Raw genomic sequence first — 21,192 nt, 5'->3', positions numbered from 1 at the left:
CTCGTCCCTCCTCTCTAGCAGAGGTCTCCCCTTCAGAGTCTTGGTCTAGAGCAGGCTCCTGAAGCATCTCTTTGAGAGGTCCCATCTCTACCAAGTTTCTCCCTGGAGGCTGGAGTCGTTTCTTCCCCTCACTTCCCCTGGTCACACACTGACCCTGCTGATCCCAGCCCGCCCTCTAGGCCAGCACCCAAGGATGACTCTGCAAATTGTCCTCCTCCTATGTGCACACACGCATGCGCACATGCACGCGTGCGTGCACGTGCGCGTGCACACACACACACACACACACAGGCAGAAGTATGGGGAAGAAATCAGATGCCATGTACAGAGTTTACTGTTTAATGGTAAACAATAAATTTCATATAATCATGGCTGGGGAGGAAAATTCAAAACTGATAGAAAAAACAGCTCTTGGGAGAAGTATAAAGCAGTTCCATGGACTATGTCAGCACTGAAGAGGGAAATGGAGACAGCCGTTCTTTATATGTGCTAGTCTGGTGTGATCCCCTCATTAGCTTGTAACAACCAAGGCAGTAGTATTAAAATTGTCAGTGAAACTATAGTGCTGAAATAACTATATAAAACCCAATCCATGAGGTTTTTCATTTTGTTTCTTATAATTTTCCCTCCAGATTATTGTGGATGATGACGACAGTAAGATCTGGTCGCTCTACGATGCAGGCCCCAGAAATATCAGGTGTCCTCTCATATTTCTCCCTCCCGTCAGCGGAACTGCTGATGTATTTTTCCGGCAGATTTTGGCTTTGACTGGATGGGGTTACCGGGTTATAGCTGTAAGTATTATTGATTCAGGATTGAAATTAAGTCCACATTTTCTGGTTTTCTGTGTGTGTGTGTGCATGTGCGCTTCTGTTTCTGATTAACTGTAGTAATAGGCGTGTTTTTTATTGAGGTAAGATACTGTTTTCCTTTGTTAAAATGTGAAAGGGAGTTTTTTGAAGGAAGGTGGTGTGGTTCACCAACATACAGAGGCTCAGAGGGGACAAACCTCTATTGGAAGCCTTCTTTACCCTCAGCTTGAACATGCATTTTCTGAATAAGTCTGACCAGCAGGAAGCATTGTCCTTGTTTATAGTTAAGGAGACTGAGGTCCGGACCGTTTTAGTGATCACCGAGGGTCACACAGCCAGTAGGCCATGGAGGGAGAGCCCAGCTCAGTCTTCTGACCCCATTCACCCTCCCCTTTTATTACATCGCTGCTTCGGGGGCAGCAGAGGGATCAGCTGACATCCAGGGGTCTGAAAGCTTGCTTTAATGTGAGTCTTTGGTAGGTGAGGTGAGGCTCATTAATTAGCTCATATCCTTCGCATTTGGTTTTTTGTTTCTAATCTTTATCACTGAGTTCGGTCCAAATCTAGTTTCGCATTGATCGTTCTCTAAGCTTCTTCTCTGGGAGGTGGGCGTAGGTAGGAAGGCACTGTTTGTTTTTTTGTTTTTGTTTTGGCCACACGGCGTGGCAGTGAGATCTTAGTTCCGTGACCAGGGATTGAACCCATGCCCCGTGCAGTAGAAGCACAGAGTCCTAACCACTGCACTGCCAGGGAATTCCCAGGAAGGCACTGTTGCTCACAGTGGAGTGTTTGGTGTGCCTCGATCGGATCAGGACAATGGACGTTGGTTTCCTAACTTCCCCTGGAAGGAGAGGCTCTGGCTTTGGAGCCAGCAGTTGTTTCTGGGACCTGGAATGTTAACATGTAAACATTACTCCCCTTGGAAGTACTGCTGTTAGTATACATTTTATTTACTGCCTAGAAGAGAGAAAACGTGGACCAGATCTCTTCTCTTGGTTGATAACTGAAAATTCCAATGGGGTTACCACTAATTGGGGTCATAAAAGACAAATCCAATTCCTCTTCATCCAGGCAGCCCTTCTCTTTCTTGAAAAAACTAGTTATTATCGGTGGCCTACTGCCTTCCGCCCCCAGGTCTTTTCTTCTCCAGCTAAATTTCTCCAGATTCTTTAACCATTCCTCGTATTGTGTGTTTGAATCCCTGCAACATAATCCTCCCTTGTTCTGGGTTTTCAGTAATCCCTCTCAGTGGACAGCATTGCAGGAGGGCAGAGTGGTAACCGCCCTCATTCCAGTCCACTGCAGCCTAAGTCGTGACACTTTCTGTCCTTGTGGTCCCTGTTGATCAGCCAGGGAGGGGGAACCTGAGCAGCCCCTGGGTGTCTGTCTCACTTTAGAGTGCTGTCCAAAGCGAACAGTGTGGTTATCACTCTAAACTGACAGGGCACATAGCCTTGCCTTCTGGCTGGATGTTTCTTCTTGCTTCTTTATGTAGGCTTTTGCTATTTCTTAGCTAGATAATGAATCAAGAAAAAGGCCAGCAATGTCTTCAAAATTACTTTGTCCTTCTTAAGATTTGATCAGAATGCCCAACCCCAGGAGGTTCTGAAATTTACTAGGTATTTGTTAAATACCTAGCAGTTAAAATGCATGGATCCTCTTTTCATTTACATATTTATTGAGATAATTATAGATTCACATGCAGTAAGAAATAATAGAGAGATATCCCTTATATACTTTGCCCAGTTTCTCCCAATAGTAACATTTTATAAAACTGTAGTAGGATATCACAACCAAGACATTGATGTTAATGTAATCCACCAGCCTTGTTCAGATTTCCCAGTTTTACTTGTACTCAGTTGTGTGTGTGTGTATCAAGTCATATACAGTTTTATTACCTGTCTAGGGCACAGATTTTTTAAATTTAATTTTTATTTTATATTATAGTTGGTTTACAATGTTGTGTTAGTTTCAGGTGTACAGCAAAGTGATTCAGTTATACATATACATATATCCATTCTTTTTCAGATGGTTTTCCCATATAGATTATTAGAGAATATTGAGTAGAGTTTCCTGAGCTATACAGTAGGTTCTTGTTGATTATCTATTTTATATATAGTAACACTACTATATATATATTTTAATCCCAAACTTCTAATTCATCCCTCCCCCTACCATTGCCCTTTGGTAACAGTAAGTTTGTTTTCGAAGTCTGTGAGTCTGTTTCTGTTTTGTAAATAAGTTCATTTGTATCTTTTTTTTTTTTTTTTTTTTTGCGGTGCGCGGGCCTCCCACTGTTGTGGCCTCTCCCGTTGCGGAGCACAGGCTCCGGACGCGCAGGCTCAGCAGCCATGGCTCACGGGCCTAGCTGCTCCGCGGCATGTGGGATCTTCCCGGACTGGGGCACGAACCCGTGTCCCCTGCATCGGCAGGCGGACTCTCAACCACTGCGCCACCAGGGAAGCCCCTGTATCATTTTTTTAACTTCCACATATAAATGTTATCCTATGATATTTGTCTTTCTGTGTCTGACTTAACTTCACTTAGTATGATAATCTCTAGGTCTATCCATGGTGCTGCAAATGGCATTATTTCGTTCATTTTTATGGCTGAGTAGTATTCCATTGTATATATGTACCACATCTTCTTTATCCATTCCTCTCGATGGACATTTAGGTTGCTTCCATGTCTTGGCTGTTGTGAACAGTGCTGCACTGAACATTGGAGTGCATGTATCGTTTTGAATTATGGTTTTTTCTGGATATATGCCCAGGAGTGAGATTGCTGGATAAAATGGTAGTTCTTAGTTTTTTGTTTTTTTTTTTTTTGTGGTACGCAGGCCTCTCACTGTTGTGGCCTCTCCCGTTACGGAGCACAGGCTCTGGACGCGCAGGCTCAGCGGCCATGGCTCACAGGCCCAGCCGCTCCGCGGCATGTGGGATCTTCCCGTACTGGGGCACGAACCCATGTCCCCTGCATCGGCAGGCGGACTCTCAACCACTGTGCCACCAGGGAAGCCTGGTAGTTCTTAGTTTTTTAAGGAACCTCCATACTGTTCTCCACAGTAGTTGTACCAATTTAGATTCCCACCAACAGTGTAGGAGAGTTCTCTTTTCTCCACACCCTCTTTAGCATTTATTGTTTGTAGACTTTTTGATGATGGCCATTCTGACTCATGTGAGGTGATACCTTATTGTAGTTTTGATTTGCATTTCTCTAATAATTAGCAGTGTTGAGCATCTTTTCATGTGCTTTTTGGCTATCTGTATGTCTTCTTTGGAGAAATGTCTACTCAGGTCTTCTGCCCATTTTTCAATCAGGTTGTTTATTTTTTAATATTGAGCTGCATGAGCTGTTTGTATATTTTGGAGATTAATCCCTTGTCAGTTGCTTCGTTTGCAAATATTTTCTCCCATCCTGTGGGTTGTCTTTTCATTTTGTTTATGGTTTCCTTTGCTGTGCAAAAGCTTTTAAGGTTAATTAGGTCCCATTTGTTTATTTTTATTTTCATTACTCTAGATGGTGGATCCAAAAAGATATTGCTGTGATTTATGTCAGAGTGTTCTGCCTATGTTTTCCTCTGAGAGTTTTACAGCATCCAGTCTTCATTTAGGTCTTTGATCTATTTTGAGTTTATTTTTGTGTATGGTGTTAGAGAATGTTCTAGTTTCATTCTTTTACATTTAGCTGTCCAGTTTTCCCAGCACCATTTCTCCATTGTATATTCTTGTCTCCTTTGTCATAGATTAATTGACTATAGGCACGTGGGTTTATTTCTGGGCTTTCTATCCTGTTCCACTGATCTATATTTCTGTTTTTGTGCCAGTACCATACTGTTTTGATTACTGTAGCTTTGTAGTATAGTCTGAAATCAGGGAGACTGGATCCTCCAGCTCCATTTTTCTTTCTCAGGATTGCTTTGGCTATTCGGGTCTTTTGTGTTTCCATACAAATTTTTAAATTTTTTGTTCTATTTCTGTGAAACATGCCATTGGTAATTTAATAGGGATTGCATTGAATCTGTAGATTGCCTAGAGTAGTATAGTCATTTTGACAATATTGATTCTTCCAATCCAAGAACATAGTCTATCTTTCAATTTGTTTGTGTCACCTTCAGTTTCTTTCATCAGCATCTTATAGTTTTCAGAGTATAGGCCTTTTTCCTCCTTAGGCAGGTTTATTCCTAGATATTTTATTCTTTTTGATGCATTGGTAAATGGGATTGTTTCTTTAATTTCTCTTTCTGATCTTTCATTATTAATGTATAGAAATGCAACAGATTTCTGTGTATTAATTTTGTATACTGCAACTTTACCGAATTCATTGATGAGCTCTAGTAGTTTTATGATAGCATCTTTAGGATTTTCTCTGTATAGTATTGCATCATCTGCAAACAGTGACAGTTTTACTTCTTTTCCAATTTGGATTCCTTTTATTTCTTTTACTTCTCTAATTCCCGTGGCTAGGAATTCCAAAACTATGTTGAAAAAAAGTGGCAAGAGTGGACATCCTTGTCTTGTTTCTGATCCTAGAGAAAATGCTTTCAGCTTTTCACCGTTGAGTCTGATGTTAGCTGTGGGTTTGTCATATACGGCCTTGATTATGTTGAGGTAGGTTCTGTGCCTACTTTCTGGAGAGTTTTTATAATAAATGGGTGTTGAGTTTTGTCAAGAGCTTTTTCTGCATCTATTAGATGATCATATGGTTTTTCTTCTTCAGTTTGTTAATGTGGTGTATCACACTGATTGATTTGTGGATATTGAAAAATCCTTGCATCCCACTTGATCATGGTGTATTATCCTTTTAATGTATTGTTGGATTCAGTTTGCTATTATTTTTTTGAGGACTTTTGCATCTATGTTAATCAGTGATATTGGTTTCTTTCTATTTTTGTGGTATCTTTGTCTGGTTTTGGTATCAGGGTGATGATGGCCTCATAGAATGAGTTTGGGAGTGTTCCTTTCTCTGCAGTTTTTTGGAATAGTTTCAGAAGGATAGGTGTTAACTCTTGTCTAAATGCTTGATAGAATTCCCCTGTGAAGCCATCTGGTCCTGGACTTTTGTTTGTTGGAAGTTGTTTTTTTTTTAACATCTTTATTGGGGTATAATTGCTTTACAATGGTGTGTTAGTTTCTGCTTTATAACAAAGTGAATCAGTTATACATATACATATGTTCCCATATCTCTTCCCTCTTGCATTTCCCTCCCTCCCACCCTCCCTATCCCACCACTCCAGGCGGTCACAAATCACCAAGCTGATATCCCTGTGCCATGCGGCTGCTTCCCACTAGCTATCTACCTTACGTTTGGTAGTGTATATATGTCCATGCCTCTCTCTCGCTTTATCACAGCTCACCCTTCCCCCTCCCCATATCTTCAAGTCCGTTCTCCAGTAGGTCTGTGTCTTTCTTCCTGTCTTACCCCTAGGCTCTTCATGACATTTTTTTTTCTTAAATTCCATATATATGTGTTAGCATACGGTATTTGTCTTTCTCTTTCTGACTTACTTCACTCTGTATGACAGACTCTAGGTCTATCCACCTCATTACAAATAGCTCAATTTCGTTTCTTTTTATGGCTGAGTAATATTCCATTGTATATATGTGCCACATCTTCTTTATCCATTCATCCGATGATGGGCACTTAGGTTGTTTCCATCTCCGGGCTATTGTAAATAGAGCTGCAATGAACATTTTGGTACATGACTCTTTTTTTTTTTTTTTTTTACTTAAAAGTTTAATCATATTAGGTTATTTTCCCTGTTGACAAATTTCATAACAGAAACAATATGCATTTATTGACTTTCAATAGCCCTAGGTACAATGAAAGTATTGTGCTTAATGTTGATGTCTCTAAAGACAGGTCTGTATTAATTAAGACCACAAGCTTAAGCTAGCTCTAATACCAAATATTAATTCAATATTAAATATTTCCCAGATCACACGAACCTGAAATGTATTCTAGTGAGCTTCTTTTATATTTCTGAGAATGTATATAAGCACTCAATTTCTTTTAAGCAAATTAAATACAGCTCATTTACAAGTTAATTTTTTTTTTATATATATAAACATATGTTCCCATATCTCTTCCCGCTTGCATCTCCCTCCCTCCCACCCTCCCTATCCCACCCCTCCAGGTGGTCACAAAGCACCGAGCTGATCTCCCTGTGCTATGCGGCTGCTTCCCACTAGCTATCTACCTTACGTTTGGTAGTGTATATGTGTCCTTGCCTCTCTCTCGCTTTGTCACCGTTTACCCTTCCCCCGCCCCATAGCCTCAAGTCCATTCTCTAGTAAGTCTGTGTCTTTATTCCTGTTTCACCCCTAGGTTTTTCATGACATTTTTTTCCCTTAAATTCCATATATATGTGTTAGCATACGGTATTTGTCTTTCTCTTTCTGACTTACTTCACTTTGTATGACAGACTCTAGGTCTATCCACCTCATTACAAATAGCTCAATTTCGCTTCTTTTTATGGCTGAGTAATATTCCATTGTATATATGTGCCACATCTTCTTTATCCATTCGTCCGATGATGGACACTTAGGTTGTTTCCATCTCTGGGCTATTGTAAATAGAGCTGCAATGAACATTTTGGTACATGACTGTTTTTGAATTATGGTTTTCTCAGGGTATATGCCCAGTAGTGGGATTGCTGGGTCATATGGTAGTTCTATTTGTAGTTTTTTAAGGAACCTCCATACTGTTCTCCACAGTGGCTGTATCAATTTACATTCCCACCAACAGTGTAAGAGGGTTCCCTTTTCTCCACACCCTCTCCAGCATTTCTTGTTTGTAGATTTTTTGATGATGGCCATTCTGACTGGTGTGAGATGATATCTCATTGTAGTTTTGATTTGCATTTCTCTAATGATTAGTGATGTTGAGCATTCTTTCATGTGTTTGTTGGCACTCTGTATATCTTCTTTGGAGAAATATCTATTTAGGTCTTCTGCCCATTTTTGGATTGGGTTGTTTGTTTTTTTGTTATTAAGCTGCATGAGCTGCTTATAAATTTTGGAGATTAATCCTTTGTCAGTTGCTTCATTTGCAAATATTTTCTCCCATTCTGAGGGTTGTCTTTTGGTCTTGTTTATGGTTTCCTTTGCTGTGCAAAAGCTTTTAAGTTTTATTAGGTCCCATTTGTTTACTTTTGTTTTTATTTCCATTTCTCTAGGAGGTGGGTCAAAAAGGACCTTGCTGTGATTTATGTCATAGAGTGTCCTGCCTATGTTTTCCTCTAAGAGTTTGATAGTTTCTGGCCTTACATTTAGGTCTTTAATCCATTTTGAGCTTATTTCTGTGTATGGTGTTAGGGAATGATCTAATCTCATACTTTTACATGTAGCTGTCCAGTTTTCCCAGCACCACTTATTGAATAGGCTGTCCTTTCTCCACTGTACATTCCTGCCTCCTTTGTCAAAGATAAGGTAACCATATGTGCATGGGTTTATCTCTGGGCTTTCTATCCTGTTCCATTGATCTATATTTCTGTTTTTGTGCCAGTACCATACTGTCTTGATTACTGTAGCTTTGTAGTATAGTCTGAAGTCAGGAAGCCTGATTCCTCCAGCTCTGTTTTTCGTTCTCAAGATTGCTTTGGCTATTCGGGGTCTTTTGTGTTTCCATACAAATTGTGAAATTTTTTGTTCTAGTTCTGAGAAAAATGCCAGTGGTAGTTTGATAGGGATTGCATTGAATCTGTAGATTGCTTTGGGTAGTAGGGTCATTTTCACAATGTTGATTCTTCCAATCCAAGAACATGGTATATCTCTCCATCTATTTGTATCATCTTTAATTTCTTTCATGACTGTCTTATAATTTTCTGCATACAGGTCTTTTGTCTCCTTAGGTAGGTTTATTCCTAGATATTTTATTCTTTTTGTTGCAATGGTAAATGGGAGTGTTTTCTTGATTTCACTTTCAGATTTTTCATCCTTAGTGTATAGGAATGCCAGAGATTTCTGTGCATTAATTTTGTATCCTGCTACTTCACCAAATTCATTGATTAGCTCTAGTAGTTTTCTGGTAGCATCTTTAGGATTCTCTACATATAGTATCATGTCATCTGCAAAGAGTGACAGCTTTACTTCTTCTTTTCCGATTTGGATTCCTTTTATTTCCTTTTCTTCTCTGCTTGCTGTGGCTAAAACTACCAAAACTATGTTGAATAAGAGTGGTGAGAGTGGGCAACCTTGTCTTGTTCCTGATCTTAGTGGAAATGCTTTCAGTTTTTCACCATTGAGGACGATGTTGGCTGTGGGTTTGTCATATATGGCCTTTATTATGTTGAGGAAAGTTCCCTCTATGCCTACTTTCTGCACAGTTTTTATCATAAATGGGTGTTGAATTTTGTCAAAAGCTTTCTCTGTATCTATTGAGATGATCATATGGTTTTTCTCCTTCAATTTGTTAATATGGTTTATCACACTGATTTGAGTATATTGAAGAATCCTTGCGTTCCTGGGCTAAACCCCACTTGCTTATGGTGTATGATCCTTTTAATATGCTGTTGGATTCTGGTTGCTAGTATTGTGTTGAGGATTTTTGCATCTATGTTCATCAGTGATATTGGCCTGTAGTTTTCTTTCTTTGTGACATCCTTGTCTGGTTTTGGTATCAGGGTGATGGTGGCCTCGTAGAATGAGTTGGGGAGTGTTCCTCCCTCTGCTATATTTTGGAAGAGTTTGAGAAGGATAGGTGATAGTTCTCCTCTAAATGTTTGATAGAATTCGCTTGTGAAGCCATCTGGTCCTGGGCTTTTGCTTGTTGGAAGATTCTTAATCACAGTTTCAATTTCAGTGCTTGTGATTGGTCTGTTCATATTTTCTATTTCTTCCTGATTCAGTCTTGGCAGGTTGTGCCTTTCTAAGAATTTGTCCATTTCTTCCAGTTTGTCCGTTTTATTGGCATAGAGTTGCTTGTAGTAATCTCTCATGAACTTTTGTATTTCTGCAGTGTCAGTTGTTACTTCTCCTTTTTCATTTCTAATTCTATTGATTTGAGTCTTCTCCCTTTTTTTTCTTGATGAGTCTGGCTAATGGTTTATCAATTTTTTTTATCCTTTCAAAGAACCAGCTTTTAGTTTTATTGATCTTTGCTATCGTTTCCGTCATTTCTTTTTCATTTATTTCTGATCTGATTTTTATGATTTCTTTCCTTCTGCTAACTTTGGGTTTTTTTTGTTCTTCTTTCTCTAATTGCTTTAGGTGCAAGGTTAGGTTGTTTATTCGAGATGTTTCCTGTTTCTTGAGGTAGGATTGTATTGCTATAAACTTCCCTCTTAGAACTGCTTTTGCTGCATCCCATAGATTTTGAGTTGTCGTGTCTCCATTGTCATTTGTTTCTAGGTATTTTTTGATTTCCTGTTTGATTTCTTCAGTGATCACTTCGTTATTAAGTAGTGTGTTCTTTAGCCTCCATGTGTTTGTATTTTTTACAGATCTTTTCCTGTAATTGATATCTAGTCTCATAGCGTTGTGGTCAGAAAAGATACTTGATACAATTTCAATTTTCTTAAATTTACCAAGGCTTGATTTGTGACCCAAGATATGATCTATTCTGGAGAATGTTCCATGAGCACTTGAGAAAATGTGTATTCTGTTGTTTTTGGATGGAATGTCCTATAAATATCAATTAACTCCATCTCGTTTAATGTATCATTTAAAGCTGTGTTTCCTTATTTATTTTCATTTTGGATGATCGGTCCATTGGTGAAAGTGGGGTGTTAAAGTCCCCTACTATGAATGTGTTACTGTCGATTTCCCCTTTTATGGCTGTCAGTATTTGCCTTATGCATTGAGGTGCTCCTATGTTGGGTGCATAAATATTTACAATTGTTATATCTTCTTCTTGGATCGATCCCTTGATCATTATGTAGTGTCCTTCTTTGTCTCTTCTAGTAGTCTTTGTTTTAAAGTCTATTTTGTCTGATATGAGAATTGCTACTCCAGCTTTCTTTTGGTTTCCATTTGCATGAAATACCTTTTTCCATCCCCTTACTTTCAGTCTGTATGTGTCTCTAGGTCTGAAGTGGGTCTCTTGTAGACAGCAAATATATGCGTCTTGTTTTTGTATCCATTCAGCCAATCTGTGTCTTTTGGTGGGAGCATTTAGTCCATTTACATTTAAGGTAATTATCGATATGTGTGTTCCCATTCCCATTTTCTTAATTGTTTTGGGTTCGTTATTGTAGGTCTTTTCCTTCTTTTGTGTTTCTTGCCTAGAGAAGTTCCTTTAGCAGTTGTTGTAGAGCTGGTTTGGTGGTGCTGAACTCTCTCAGCTTTTGCTTGTCTGTAAACGTTTTAATTTCTCCATCAGATCTGAATGAGATCCTTGCTGGGTAGAGTAATCTTGGTTGCAGGTTTTTCTCCTTCAACACTTTCAATATGTCCTGCCACTCCCTTCTGGCTTGCAGAGTTTCTGCTGAAAGATCAGCTGTTAACCTTATGGGGATTCCCTTGTGTGTTATTTGTTGTTTTTCCCTTGCTGCTTTTAATATGTTTTCTTTGTATTTAATTTTTGACAGTTTGATTAATATGTGTCTTGGCGTATTTCTCCTTGGATTTATCCTGTATGGGACTCTCTGTGCTTCCTGGACTTGATTAACTATTTTTTTTCCCATATTAGGGAAGTTTTCAACTATAATCTCTTCAAATATTTTCTCAGTCCCTTTCTTTTTCTCTTCTTCTTCTGGAACCCCTATAATTCGAATGTTGGTGCGTTTAATGTTGTCCCAGAGGTCTCTGAGACTGTCCTCAGTTCTTTTCATTCTTTTTTCTTTATTCTGCTCTGCAGTAGTTATTTCCACTATTTTATCTTCCAGGTCACTTATCCGTTCTTCTGCCTCAGTTATTCTGCTATTGATCCCATCTAGAGTATTTTTCATTTCATTTATTGTGTTGTTCATCATTGTTTGTTTCATCTTTAGTTCTTCTAGGTCCTTGTTAACTGATTCTTGCATTTTGTCTATTCTATTTCCAAGATTTTGGATCATCTTTACTATCATTATTCTGAATTCTTTTTCAGGTAGACTGCCTATTTCCTCTTCATTTGTTAGGTCTGGTGGGTTTTTATCTTGCTCCTTCATCTGCTGTGTGTTTTTCTGTCTTTTCATTTTGCTTATCTTACTGTGTTTGGGGTCTCCTTTTTGCAGGCTGAAGGTTCGTAGTTCCTGTTGTTTTTCTGTGTCTGTCCCCAGTGGCTAAGGTTGGTTCAGTGGGTTGTGTAGGCTTCCTGGTGGAGGGTACTAGTGCCGGTGTTCTGGTGGATGAGGCTGGATCTTGACTTTCTGGTGGGCAGGTCCACATCTGGTGGTGTGTTTTGGGGTGTCTGTAGAGTTATGATTTTGGGCAGCCTCTCTGCTAATGGGTGGGGTTGTGTTCTTGTCTTGCTAGTTGTTTGGCATAGGATGTCCAGCACTGTAGCTTGCTGGTCGTTGAGTGAAGCTGGGTGCTGGCATTGAGATGGAGATCTCTGGGAGATTTTCGCCGTTTGATATTATGTGCAGCTGGGAGGCCTCTTGTGGACCAGTGTCCTGAAGTTGGCTCTCCCACCTCAGAGGCACAGCACTGACTCCTGGCTGCAGCACCAAGAGCCTTTCATCCACAGGGCTCCTTAATTTGGGATGATTCGTTGTCTATTCATGTATTCCACAGATGCAGGGTACATCAAGTTGATTGTGGAGCTTTAATCCACTGCTTCTGAGGCTGCTGGGAGAGATTTCCCTTTCTCTTCTTTGTTCTCACAGCTCCCAGGGGCTCAGCTTTGGATTTGGCCCCGCCTGTGCGTGTAGGTCGCCGGAGGACGTCTGTTCTTTGCTCAGACAGGACGAGGTTAAAGGAGCCGCTGATTCGGAGGCTCTGGCTCACTCAGGCCGGGGGGTAGGGAGGGTCACGGAGTGTGGGGCGGGCCTGCGGCAGCAGAGGCCTGCGTGACGTTGCTAGCCTGAGGTGTGACGTGCGGGCTGCACAGGCTCCCCGGAAGGGGGTGTGGACAGTGACTTGCGTTCGCACACAGACTTCTTGGTGGCGGCAGCAGCGGCCTTAGCGTCTCATGTCTGTCTCTGGGCTCCGCACTTTTAGCCGCGGCTCGCGCCCGTCTCTGGAGCTCTCTTAAGCAGCGTTCTTAATCCCCTCTCCTCGTGCACCAGGAAACAAAGAGGGAAGAAAAAGTCTCCTGCCTCTTCGGCAGGTCCAGACTTTTCCCCAGACTCCCTCCCGGCTAGCCGCGGTGCACTAACGCCCTGCAGGCTGTGTTCACAACGCGCTCCGACAGAAGCCGGAGCCTCAGCTCCCAGCCCCGCCCGCCCCGGCGGGCGAGCAGACAAGCCTCTCGGCGGCTGGTGAGTGCCGGCCCGATCCTCTGCGCTGGAATCTCTCCGCTTTGTCCTCCGCACCCCTGTTGCTGTGCTCTCCTCCACGGCTCCCAAGCTCCCCCACTCCGCCACCCAAAGTCTCCACCCGCGAAGGGGCCTCCCAGTGTGCGGACACCTTTCCTCCTTCACAGCTCTCTCCCGCTGGTGTAGGACCTGTCCCTATCCCTTTGTCTCTGTTTATTTTTTTCTTTTGCCCTAACCACAAACGTGGGGGGTTCCTTGCCTTTTGGGAGGTCTGAGGTCTTCTGCCAGCGTTCAGTAGGTGCTCCGTGGGAGTTGTTCCACGCGTAGATGTATTTCTGGTGTATCTGTGGGGAGGAAGGTGATCTCCGCGTCTTACTCTTCCGCCATCTTCCCGGAAGTCGCATGACTCTTTTTGAATTATGGTTTTCTCAGGGTATATGCCCAGTAGTGGGATTGCTGGGTCATATGGTAGTTCTATTTGTAGTTTTTTAAGGAACCTCCATACTGTTCTCCATAGTGGCTGTACCAATTCACATTCCCACCAGCAATGCAGAAGTGTTCCCTTTTCTCCACACCCTCTCCAGCATTTATTGTTTTTAGATTTTTTGATGATGGCCATTCTGACTGGTGTGAGATGATATCTCATTGTAGTTTTGATTTGCATTTCCCTAATGATTAATGATGTTGAGCATTCTTTCATGTGTTTGTTGCCAGTCTGTATATCTTCTTTGGAGAAATGTCTATTTAGGTCTTCTGCCCATTTTTGGATTGGGTTGTTTGTTTTTTTGTTATTGAGCTGCATGAGCTGCTTGTAAATTTTGGAAATTAATCCTTTGTCACTTGCTTCATTTGCAAATATTTTCTCCCATTCTGAGGGTTGTCTTTTGGTCTTCTTTATGGTTTCCTTTGCTGTGCAAAAACTTTGAAGTTTCATTAGGTCCCATTTGTTTATTTTTGTTTTTATTTCCATTACTTTAGGAGGTGGGTCAAAAAGGATCTTGCTGTGATTTATGTCATAGAGTGTTCTGCCTATGTTTTCCTCTAAGAGTTTGATAGTTTCTGGCCTTACATTTAGGTCTTCAATCCATTTTGAGCTTATTTTTGTGTATGGTGTTAGGGAGTGATCTAATCTCATACTTTTACATGTACCTGTCCAGTTTTCCCAGCACCCCTTATTGAAGAGGCTGTCCTTTTTCCACTGTACATTCCTGCCTCCTTTATCAAAGATAAGGTAACCATATGTGCGTGGGTTTATCTCTGGGCTTTCTATCCTGTTCCATTGATCTGTCTTTCTGTTTTTGTGCCAGTACCATACTGTCTTGATTACCATAGCTTTGTAGTATAGTGTGAAGTCAGGGAGCCTGATTCCTCCAGCTCTGTTTTTCGTTCTCAAGATTGCTTTGGCTATTCGGGGTCTTTTGTGTTTCCATACAAATTGTGAAATTTTTTGTTGTAGTTTTGTGAAAATGCCAGTGGTAGTTTGATAGGGATTGCATTGAATCTGTAGATTGCTTTGGGTAGTAGAGTCATTTTCATAATGTTGATTCTTCCAATCCAAGAACATGGTATATCTCTCCCTCTATTTGTATCATCTTTAATTTGTTGGAAGTTTTTAAATCACTATTTCAATTTCAGTACTTGTGATAGATCTGTTCTTATTTTCTATTTCTTCCTGGTTCAGTCTTGGAAGATTGTACCTTTCTAAGAATTTGTCCACTTCTTCTAGGTTGTCCATTTTATTGGCATATAGTTGCTTGTAGTAGTGTGTTATTATCCTTAGTATTTCTGTGGTGTCCATTGTAACTTCTTTTTCATTGCTAATTTTATTGATTTGAGCCCTCTCCCTTTTTTTCTTGTGAGTCTGGCTAAAGGTTTATCAAGTTTGTTTATCCTTTCAAAGAACCAGCTTTTAGTTTCATTGATCTTTCCTATTGTTTTCTTCATCTCTATTTCATTTATTTCTGCTCTGATTTTTATGATTTCTTTCCTTCTACTAACTTTGGGTTTTGTTTGTTTTTCATTCTCTAATTGCTTTAGGTGTAAGGTTAGGTTGTTTGAGATTTTTCTTGTTTCCTGAGGTCAGATTGTATTGCTGTGAACTTCCCTCATAGAACTGCTTTTGCTGCATCCCATCAGTTTTGGATTATCGTGTTTTCATTTTCTTTTGTCTCTAGATATTTTTTGATTTCCTCTTTGATTTTTTCAGCAATCCATTGGTTGTTTAGTAACATATTGTTTAGCTTCCATGTGTTTGTGTTTTTCAGGTTTTTTTCTTGTAGTTGATTTCTAATCTCATAGCATTGTGGTTGGAGAAGATGCTTGATATGATTTTAGTTTTCTTAAATTTACCAAGGCTTGCTTTGTGCCCCAGCATGTAATCTGTCCTGGAGAATGGGCCATGTGCACTTGAGAAGAATGTATATTCTGCTTTCAGATGGAATGTTCTATAAATATCAATTAAGTTCATTTGCTCTAATGTGTCATTTAAGCCTTGTGTTTCCTTATTTGATTTTCTGTCTGGATGTTCTGTCCACTGATGTAAGTGGGGTGTTAAAGTCCCCTACTATTATTGTGTTACTGTTAATTTCTCCTTTTATGGCTGTTAGCATTTGCCTATATATTGAGGTGCTCCTATCTTGGGTGCATATACATTTACAATTGTTATATCTTTTTCTTGGATTGATCCCTTGATCATTATGCAGTGTCCTTCTTTGTCTCTTGTAACAGTCTTTATTTTAAAGTCTGTTTTGTCTGATATGAGAATTGCTACTCCAGCTTTCTTTTAATTTCCATTTGCATGGAATACCTTTTTCCATCCCCTCACTTTCAGTCTGTATGTGTCCCTATGTCTGAAGTGGGTCTCTTGTAGACAGCATATATATGGGTGTTGTTTTTGTATCCATTCAGCCAGTCTGTGTCTTTTGGTGGGAGCATTTAATCCATTTACATTTAAGGTAATTATCGATAGGTATGCTCTTATTGCTGTTTTGTTAATTGTTTTGGATTTGTTTTTGTAGGTCTTTTTTCTTCCCTTCCTCTTTCGTTCTCTTCTCTTGTGATTTGATGACTATCTTTAGTGTTTTGTTTGGATTGCTGCTGCTTTTTTGTGTGTGTATCTATTGTAGATTTTTGGTTTGCAGTTACCATGAGGTTTTGTTATAGCAGTCTATATATACAAGATTGTTTTAAGTGCTGGTCTCCTAATTTCAAATGCATTTCTAACATCCTGCATTTGTACTCTCTTCTCATGATTGCTGGTGTTATCTGTCTATCTGTTTGTTTATTTATTTATTTATTTGGCTGTGCTGGGTCTTAGTTGCAGCACACAGGATCTTTGTTGCAGCATGTGAGATCTTTTAGTTGCGGCATGCGGACTTCTTAGTTGTAGCATGTGGACTCTTAGTTGTGGCATGCTTAGTTGTGACATGCATGTGGGATCTAGTTCCCCCACTAAGGATCGAACGCGGGCCTCCTGCATTGGTAGCACAGAGCCTTACCCACTGGACCACCAGGGAAGTCCCATGATTGCTGGTTTTCATATCATATTTGTGTGTGGATGATTTCCTACCTTTACTGTATGTTTGCCTTTACTGGTGAACTTTCCCGTTTGTAATTTTCTTGTTTCTAGTTATGGCCTTTCTTTTCCATCTAGAGAAGTTCCTTTAGCATTTGTTGTAAAGCAGGTTTGGTGGTGCTGAATTCTCTTAGCTTTTGCTTGTCCATAAAGCTTTTCATTTCTCCGTCGAATCTGAGTGAGAGCCTTGCTGGGTAGAGTATTCTGGGTTGCATCACTTTAAATATATTGTGCGACTCCCTTCTGGTCTGCAGAGTTTCTGCTGTAAAATCAGCTGATAACCATATGGAGAGTCCTTGTATATGATTTGTTGCTTTTAATATTTTGTCTTTAATTTTTATAAATTTGATTAATACATTTCTTGGTGTGTTCCTCCTTGGGTTTATCCTATATGGAACTCTCTGGATTTGAGTGTTTCCTTTCCCATGTTAGGGAAGTTTTTGGCTATTATCTCTGCAAATATTTTTTCAGGCCCTTTCTCTCCCTCTTCTTCTGGGACCCCTATAATGTGAATGTTGGTGTGTTTAATGTTGTCCCAGAGGTCTCTCAGACTGTCCTCATTTCTTTTCATTCTTTTGTCTTTATTCTGTTCTGCAGCAGTGATTTCCACCAACCTGTCTTACAACTCACTTATTCGTTCTTTTATCTCATTTATTCTGCTATCAATTCCTTCTATTCTATTTTTCATTTCAGTTGTATTGTTCATCTCTGTTTGTTTGTTCTTTAAAGCTTCTAGCTCTTTCTTAAACATTTCTTATATCTTCTCGATCTGTGCCTCCATTCTTTTACCAAGATCTTAGATCATCTTTACTATCATTACTCTGAATTCTTTTTCAGGTAGCTTGCCTATCTCCACTTCACTTAGTTGTTCTTCTGGGGTTTTGTCTTGTTCTTTCATCTGGAACATATTTCTCTGCATCTCACTTTGTCTAATTTTCTGTGTTTGTGGTCTCTGTTCCTCAGGTGTCTCATTATGGCTTCTTTGTCTTTGGGTATAGAATATCTTTTTTGGTAGGCTCAAGTTTTTTTTGTCAGCAGTTAGTTGTGATTTTGGTGTTTTCATAAGAGGAGGTGAGCTCAAGTCCTTCTCCACCATCTTGTCTCCAGTTTTTTTTTTTTCCCTTTGTGCTTCCAGTCTCACTTGCTCATAGAGTCCTGCATGCAGAGGCCTTCCACCTGGTACTTCAAGCCAGAGTTTCTAGTGTGAAATGGCTGTGCTTGACACCTCAGCTCTGCTACACTCCGTAAGGCACAGACATTTTTAAATTAAAGGATTCATAAAAATGTCATCTCCTTTCTTTTAGGCTGTCATCTGACTCAAATTCTCAAATTTGCAGCTAGGAGAGTCTGTTCTCCATCCTGCTTCAGAAAAGTGGAATCCTATCCACAAGTGGAATTTTAATAGTAAAAGTAACATATTACATCATATCTGAAATTATCCCATAATTTACATGCCAGTATCTATCCCAGTGATATGTCAGTGGCAAAATGAATCTAAGTGCTTAAAACAGCAAGCCTTTAAGATGGGTTTTACATGTATTAAAGAGAGGGGAACTCTTAGGTGACAAGCCTGAGTCTCCTAGAAAGGAATTAATGACTTGTGTTTCTTTTTCTTCATTATTGTCAACATTAATAGGCTACTTAGGGTCAAGCATCTGAAATTTTTGGTCACAAACAAAAGTACTACAAGAAATCAGTTAGAATGACTAAGTCATTAAAAGTAGAGGAACAATTTTATTGAATACTGCCTTAAAGAAATGCTACCAAAAAGAGAGGAAACTCTCCTTAGAACAGGTTTTATTTTTAGTTCTCCTGAGCCATAATTCAGAATGAAATTGGTTTAAAGGGGAAAAAGAATTTCTTTATTTGAATGGGTTCTGCTCTGTTCATCCTTGAACCTCAGAGTTTCTTAGCTATTTGGAAAGGAAATTGATGTGACTTAAAATTGTGTACATAATATCACTAAAGTGTGCTTTTTTATTTTTATTTTTTAAGTTCTATTAGATAAAATGTGAATTTTGAAGTTTAGGATAAGATGTGAGCTTATTTTCCACATACTTTGAATGAGGAGCAGAGATTAAGCAAATGAGAAATGCTATTATGAAAGTCCTAAATTTTTCAGATATATATGAGTTATATTTTACCTCTGCAGTTTTTATAATAAATTTTAAATTTATTGTTATTATTCTAGTTGCAGTATCCAGTTTATTGGGACCATCTTGAATTCTGTGATGGATTCAGAAAACTTTTAGACCATTTACAGTTGGATAAAGTGAGTCCCTTGAAACTAATTACTCACATGTGATTTTAATGCAACATTTATTGATACATTGTTAAGTCTGGTGTTGTCTTTTATTTTTTAATAACAGCTCTTTTGAGATAGAATTCACATACTGTACAGTTTACCCTTTTAAAGTGTATAATTCACCGTTTTTTAATATATTCACAGTATGTACAACCATCACCACAGTCAATTTTTGAACATTTTTCCACCCCTAAAAGAAACCCCATACTTAGCAGTCACTCCCCACCCTTCCTCCCTGGAGCCCTGTTTCTATGGATTTGCCTATTTTGGATATTTTATGTAAATGGAATGATGTAATCTGTGGTCTTTTGTGACTGGCTTTTTTCACTTAGCATAACACTTTCAGGGTTCATCAGTGTTGCAGATTATATCAATATTTCATTCCTTTTTATTGTCAAATAATATCCCATTGTATGGATATAACACATTTTATTTATCCATTCATCATTTGGTTTGTTTCCATTGGTTAGGTATTATGAGTAATGTTGCTATGAACATTCGTATACAAGTTTTTGTGTAGACAGGTGTTTTCAGTTCTCTTGGGTACATGTCTAGGAGTGGAATTACCGAATCATAGTTTTCTTAAACAGAAATGACAAAGTAGTTTAATTTTCTAATGTAATCTATGAATAATATTTTTTAACTTGTGTAATTTATATGCACAGTTGTATTTTTTCTTGACAGGGTGTAGACATTGCTTTTAAATACAGTATTTTCTAAACTTCTAACTGCTGTAAATATTTCAGTCTAATGACTGGTGATGACATTGTATTCTATGGTTGGTGATAATTAAAACAATTTTTTTGATACTTCAAGATCATTGTTTTTAGGATCCTTGTGTTTGTTTCCAATTAGGTTCATCTCTTTGGGGCTTCTTTGGGAGGCTTTTTGGCCCAGAAGTTTGCTGAATACACTCACAAATCTCCCAGAGTCCATTCTCTCATCCTCTGCAATTCCTTCAGTGACACTTCTATCTTTAACCAAACATGGACTGCAAACAGGTAAGAATGTAAACATTCAACCAACATTTTTTTATTTTGAGTGGAATTTTGAAAATGTTGGCTTTTGGTTTTTCAATGCATTAGGGAGGGAGAGGCCATATATACTTGTGTCTTTTGAAACCACCCTGGCTTTTAAAATTAGAAACAATCACCTTTGGAAAAGAAAAGAATTGAAAGAGTTCTAAATTCAGTTGTTTCCACTACTCTGAATCATTGTCTAGCTTTATTTACTATATGTTCACAGGCCTTTACAGTTTAGTGCATATGGAACTGATACTGTGTTCTGCTTGCTCCACTTAGTATTTTGTGTACACAGTCCTGTTGTAGTTTTTTCAGGCCTTTGGCTTCTCCCAATTTTTCATCATGTTCTACTGTAAATCTTTGTATAAATTACTTTTGTTCCTTCCCTTTCTGAGTTATTTTCTTGAGACATGTTCCCCAAAAGGGAGAGATTAGAGCATTTAGTCTGTCAGCAGATGTTCTGCACATCTTGACGCTTTTACAACGTTAGTCTGCTTTTTAGAAAGATGGAAATGGTGGAATGCTTTGTGGGGCAACTAGTGGGGTACCTGTTTCCTCTGAGCCATCCCTTTATTGATTTTATCATTTTAAGTAACTTGATAGATGTCTAGTGGTACCTTAAAGCTGACTTCATGATATTTCTTTCATTGCTAGCAAGGCTAGGCTCTACCGCAGAAAGCAACCTAGTAACTAAACCTACCTGTGTGACCAGATTGGTTTTCATATAATGTTCTAGGTAAACATTGTTTTCATGGTTTTCACATCTACTCAACATTCACTCTGATTTTTAAAATATTTCTCCTGATATTTTCTCAGTTGTTTACTCAGCATTCGTGCAGCAATTTCTTGTATACATCAGACACAGATACTTCATGTCCAGATAATGCACTAAGTCATTGATTATTTTTGATGATTTTTCATGTTTTAATTGTCAGAAGCCAAGACTTCCCCCACTTCGTTTGTGCTCTTGCATATCAGCTACTTTTTATCAAATGTCTGAGTGCTTACCGTGTGCCACACAGAGGCTGCAGGGGCAAACAGAGCCAAGAGGATGCGCCCTCTACAGAGCACACCTAGGCAGCATCACCTTTAGAAGATAAGGAGCTGTGGGGTAGAGAACTTAGAAAGATCACTGAAGG

At 39.2% G+C, this 21,192-nt stretch overlaps 1 protein-coding gene across 2 annotated transcripts in view; it reads left to right on the top strand.

The window, feature by feature from the left end:
• Window positions 1–21,192, top strand: part of SPG21 (SPG21 abhydrolase domain containing, maspardin) — a 76,953-nt gene that overhangs the window by 6,405 nt on the left and 49,356 nt on the right. For both annotated transcript variants that reach the window (XM_082851538.1, XM_082851539.1), the window contains 3 exons: window positions 633–794; window positions 18,918–18,998; window positions 19,887–20,032. In XM_082851538.1, the coding sequence (XP_082707664.1) occupies window positions 633–794; window positions 18,918–18,998; window positions 19,887–20,032 (389 nt within the window). The remainder of the gene's footprint in view (window positions 1–632; window positions 795–18,917; window positions 18,999–19,886; window positions 20,033–21,192) is intronic.

The sequence above is a fragment of the Leucopleurus acutus genome (genome assembly GCF_964270905.1).
Source record: "Leucopleurus acutus genome assembly, chromosome: 1".
Classification (NCBI taxonomy): Eukaryota; Metazoa; Chordata; class Mammalia; order Artiodactyla; family Delphinidae; genus Leucopleurus; species Leucopleurus acutus.
Note: the sequence above shows the minus strand (reverse complement) of the source record. Positions and strands in the feature narration are given on the sequence as shown.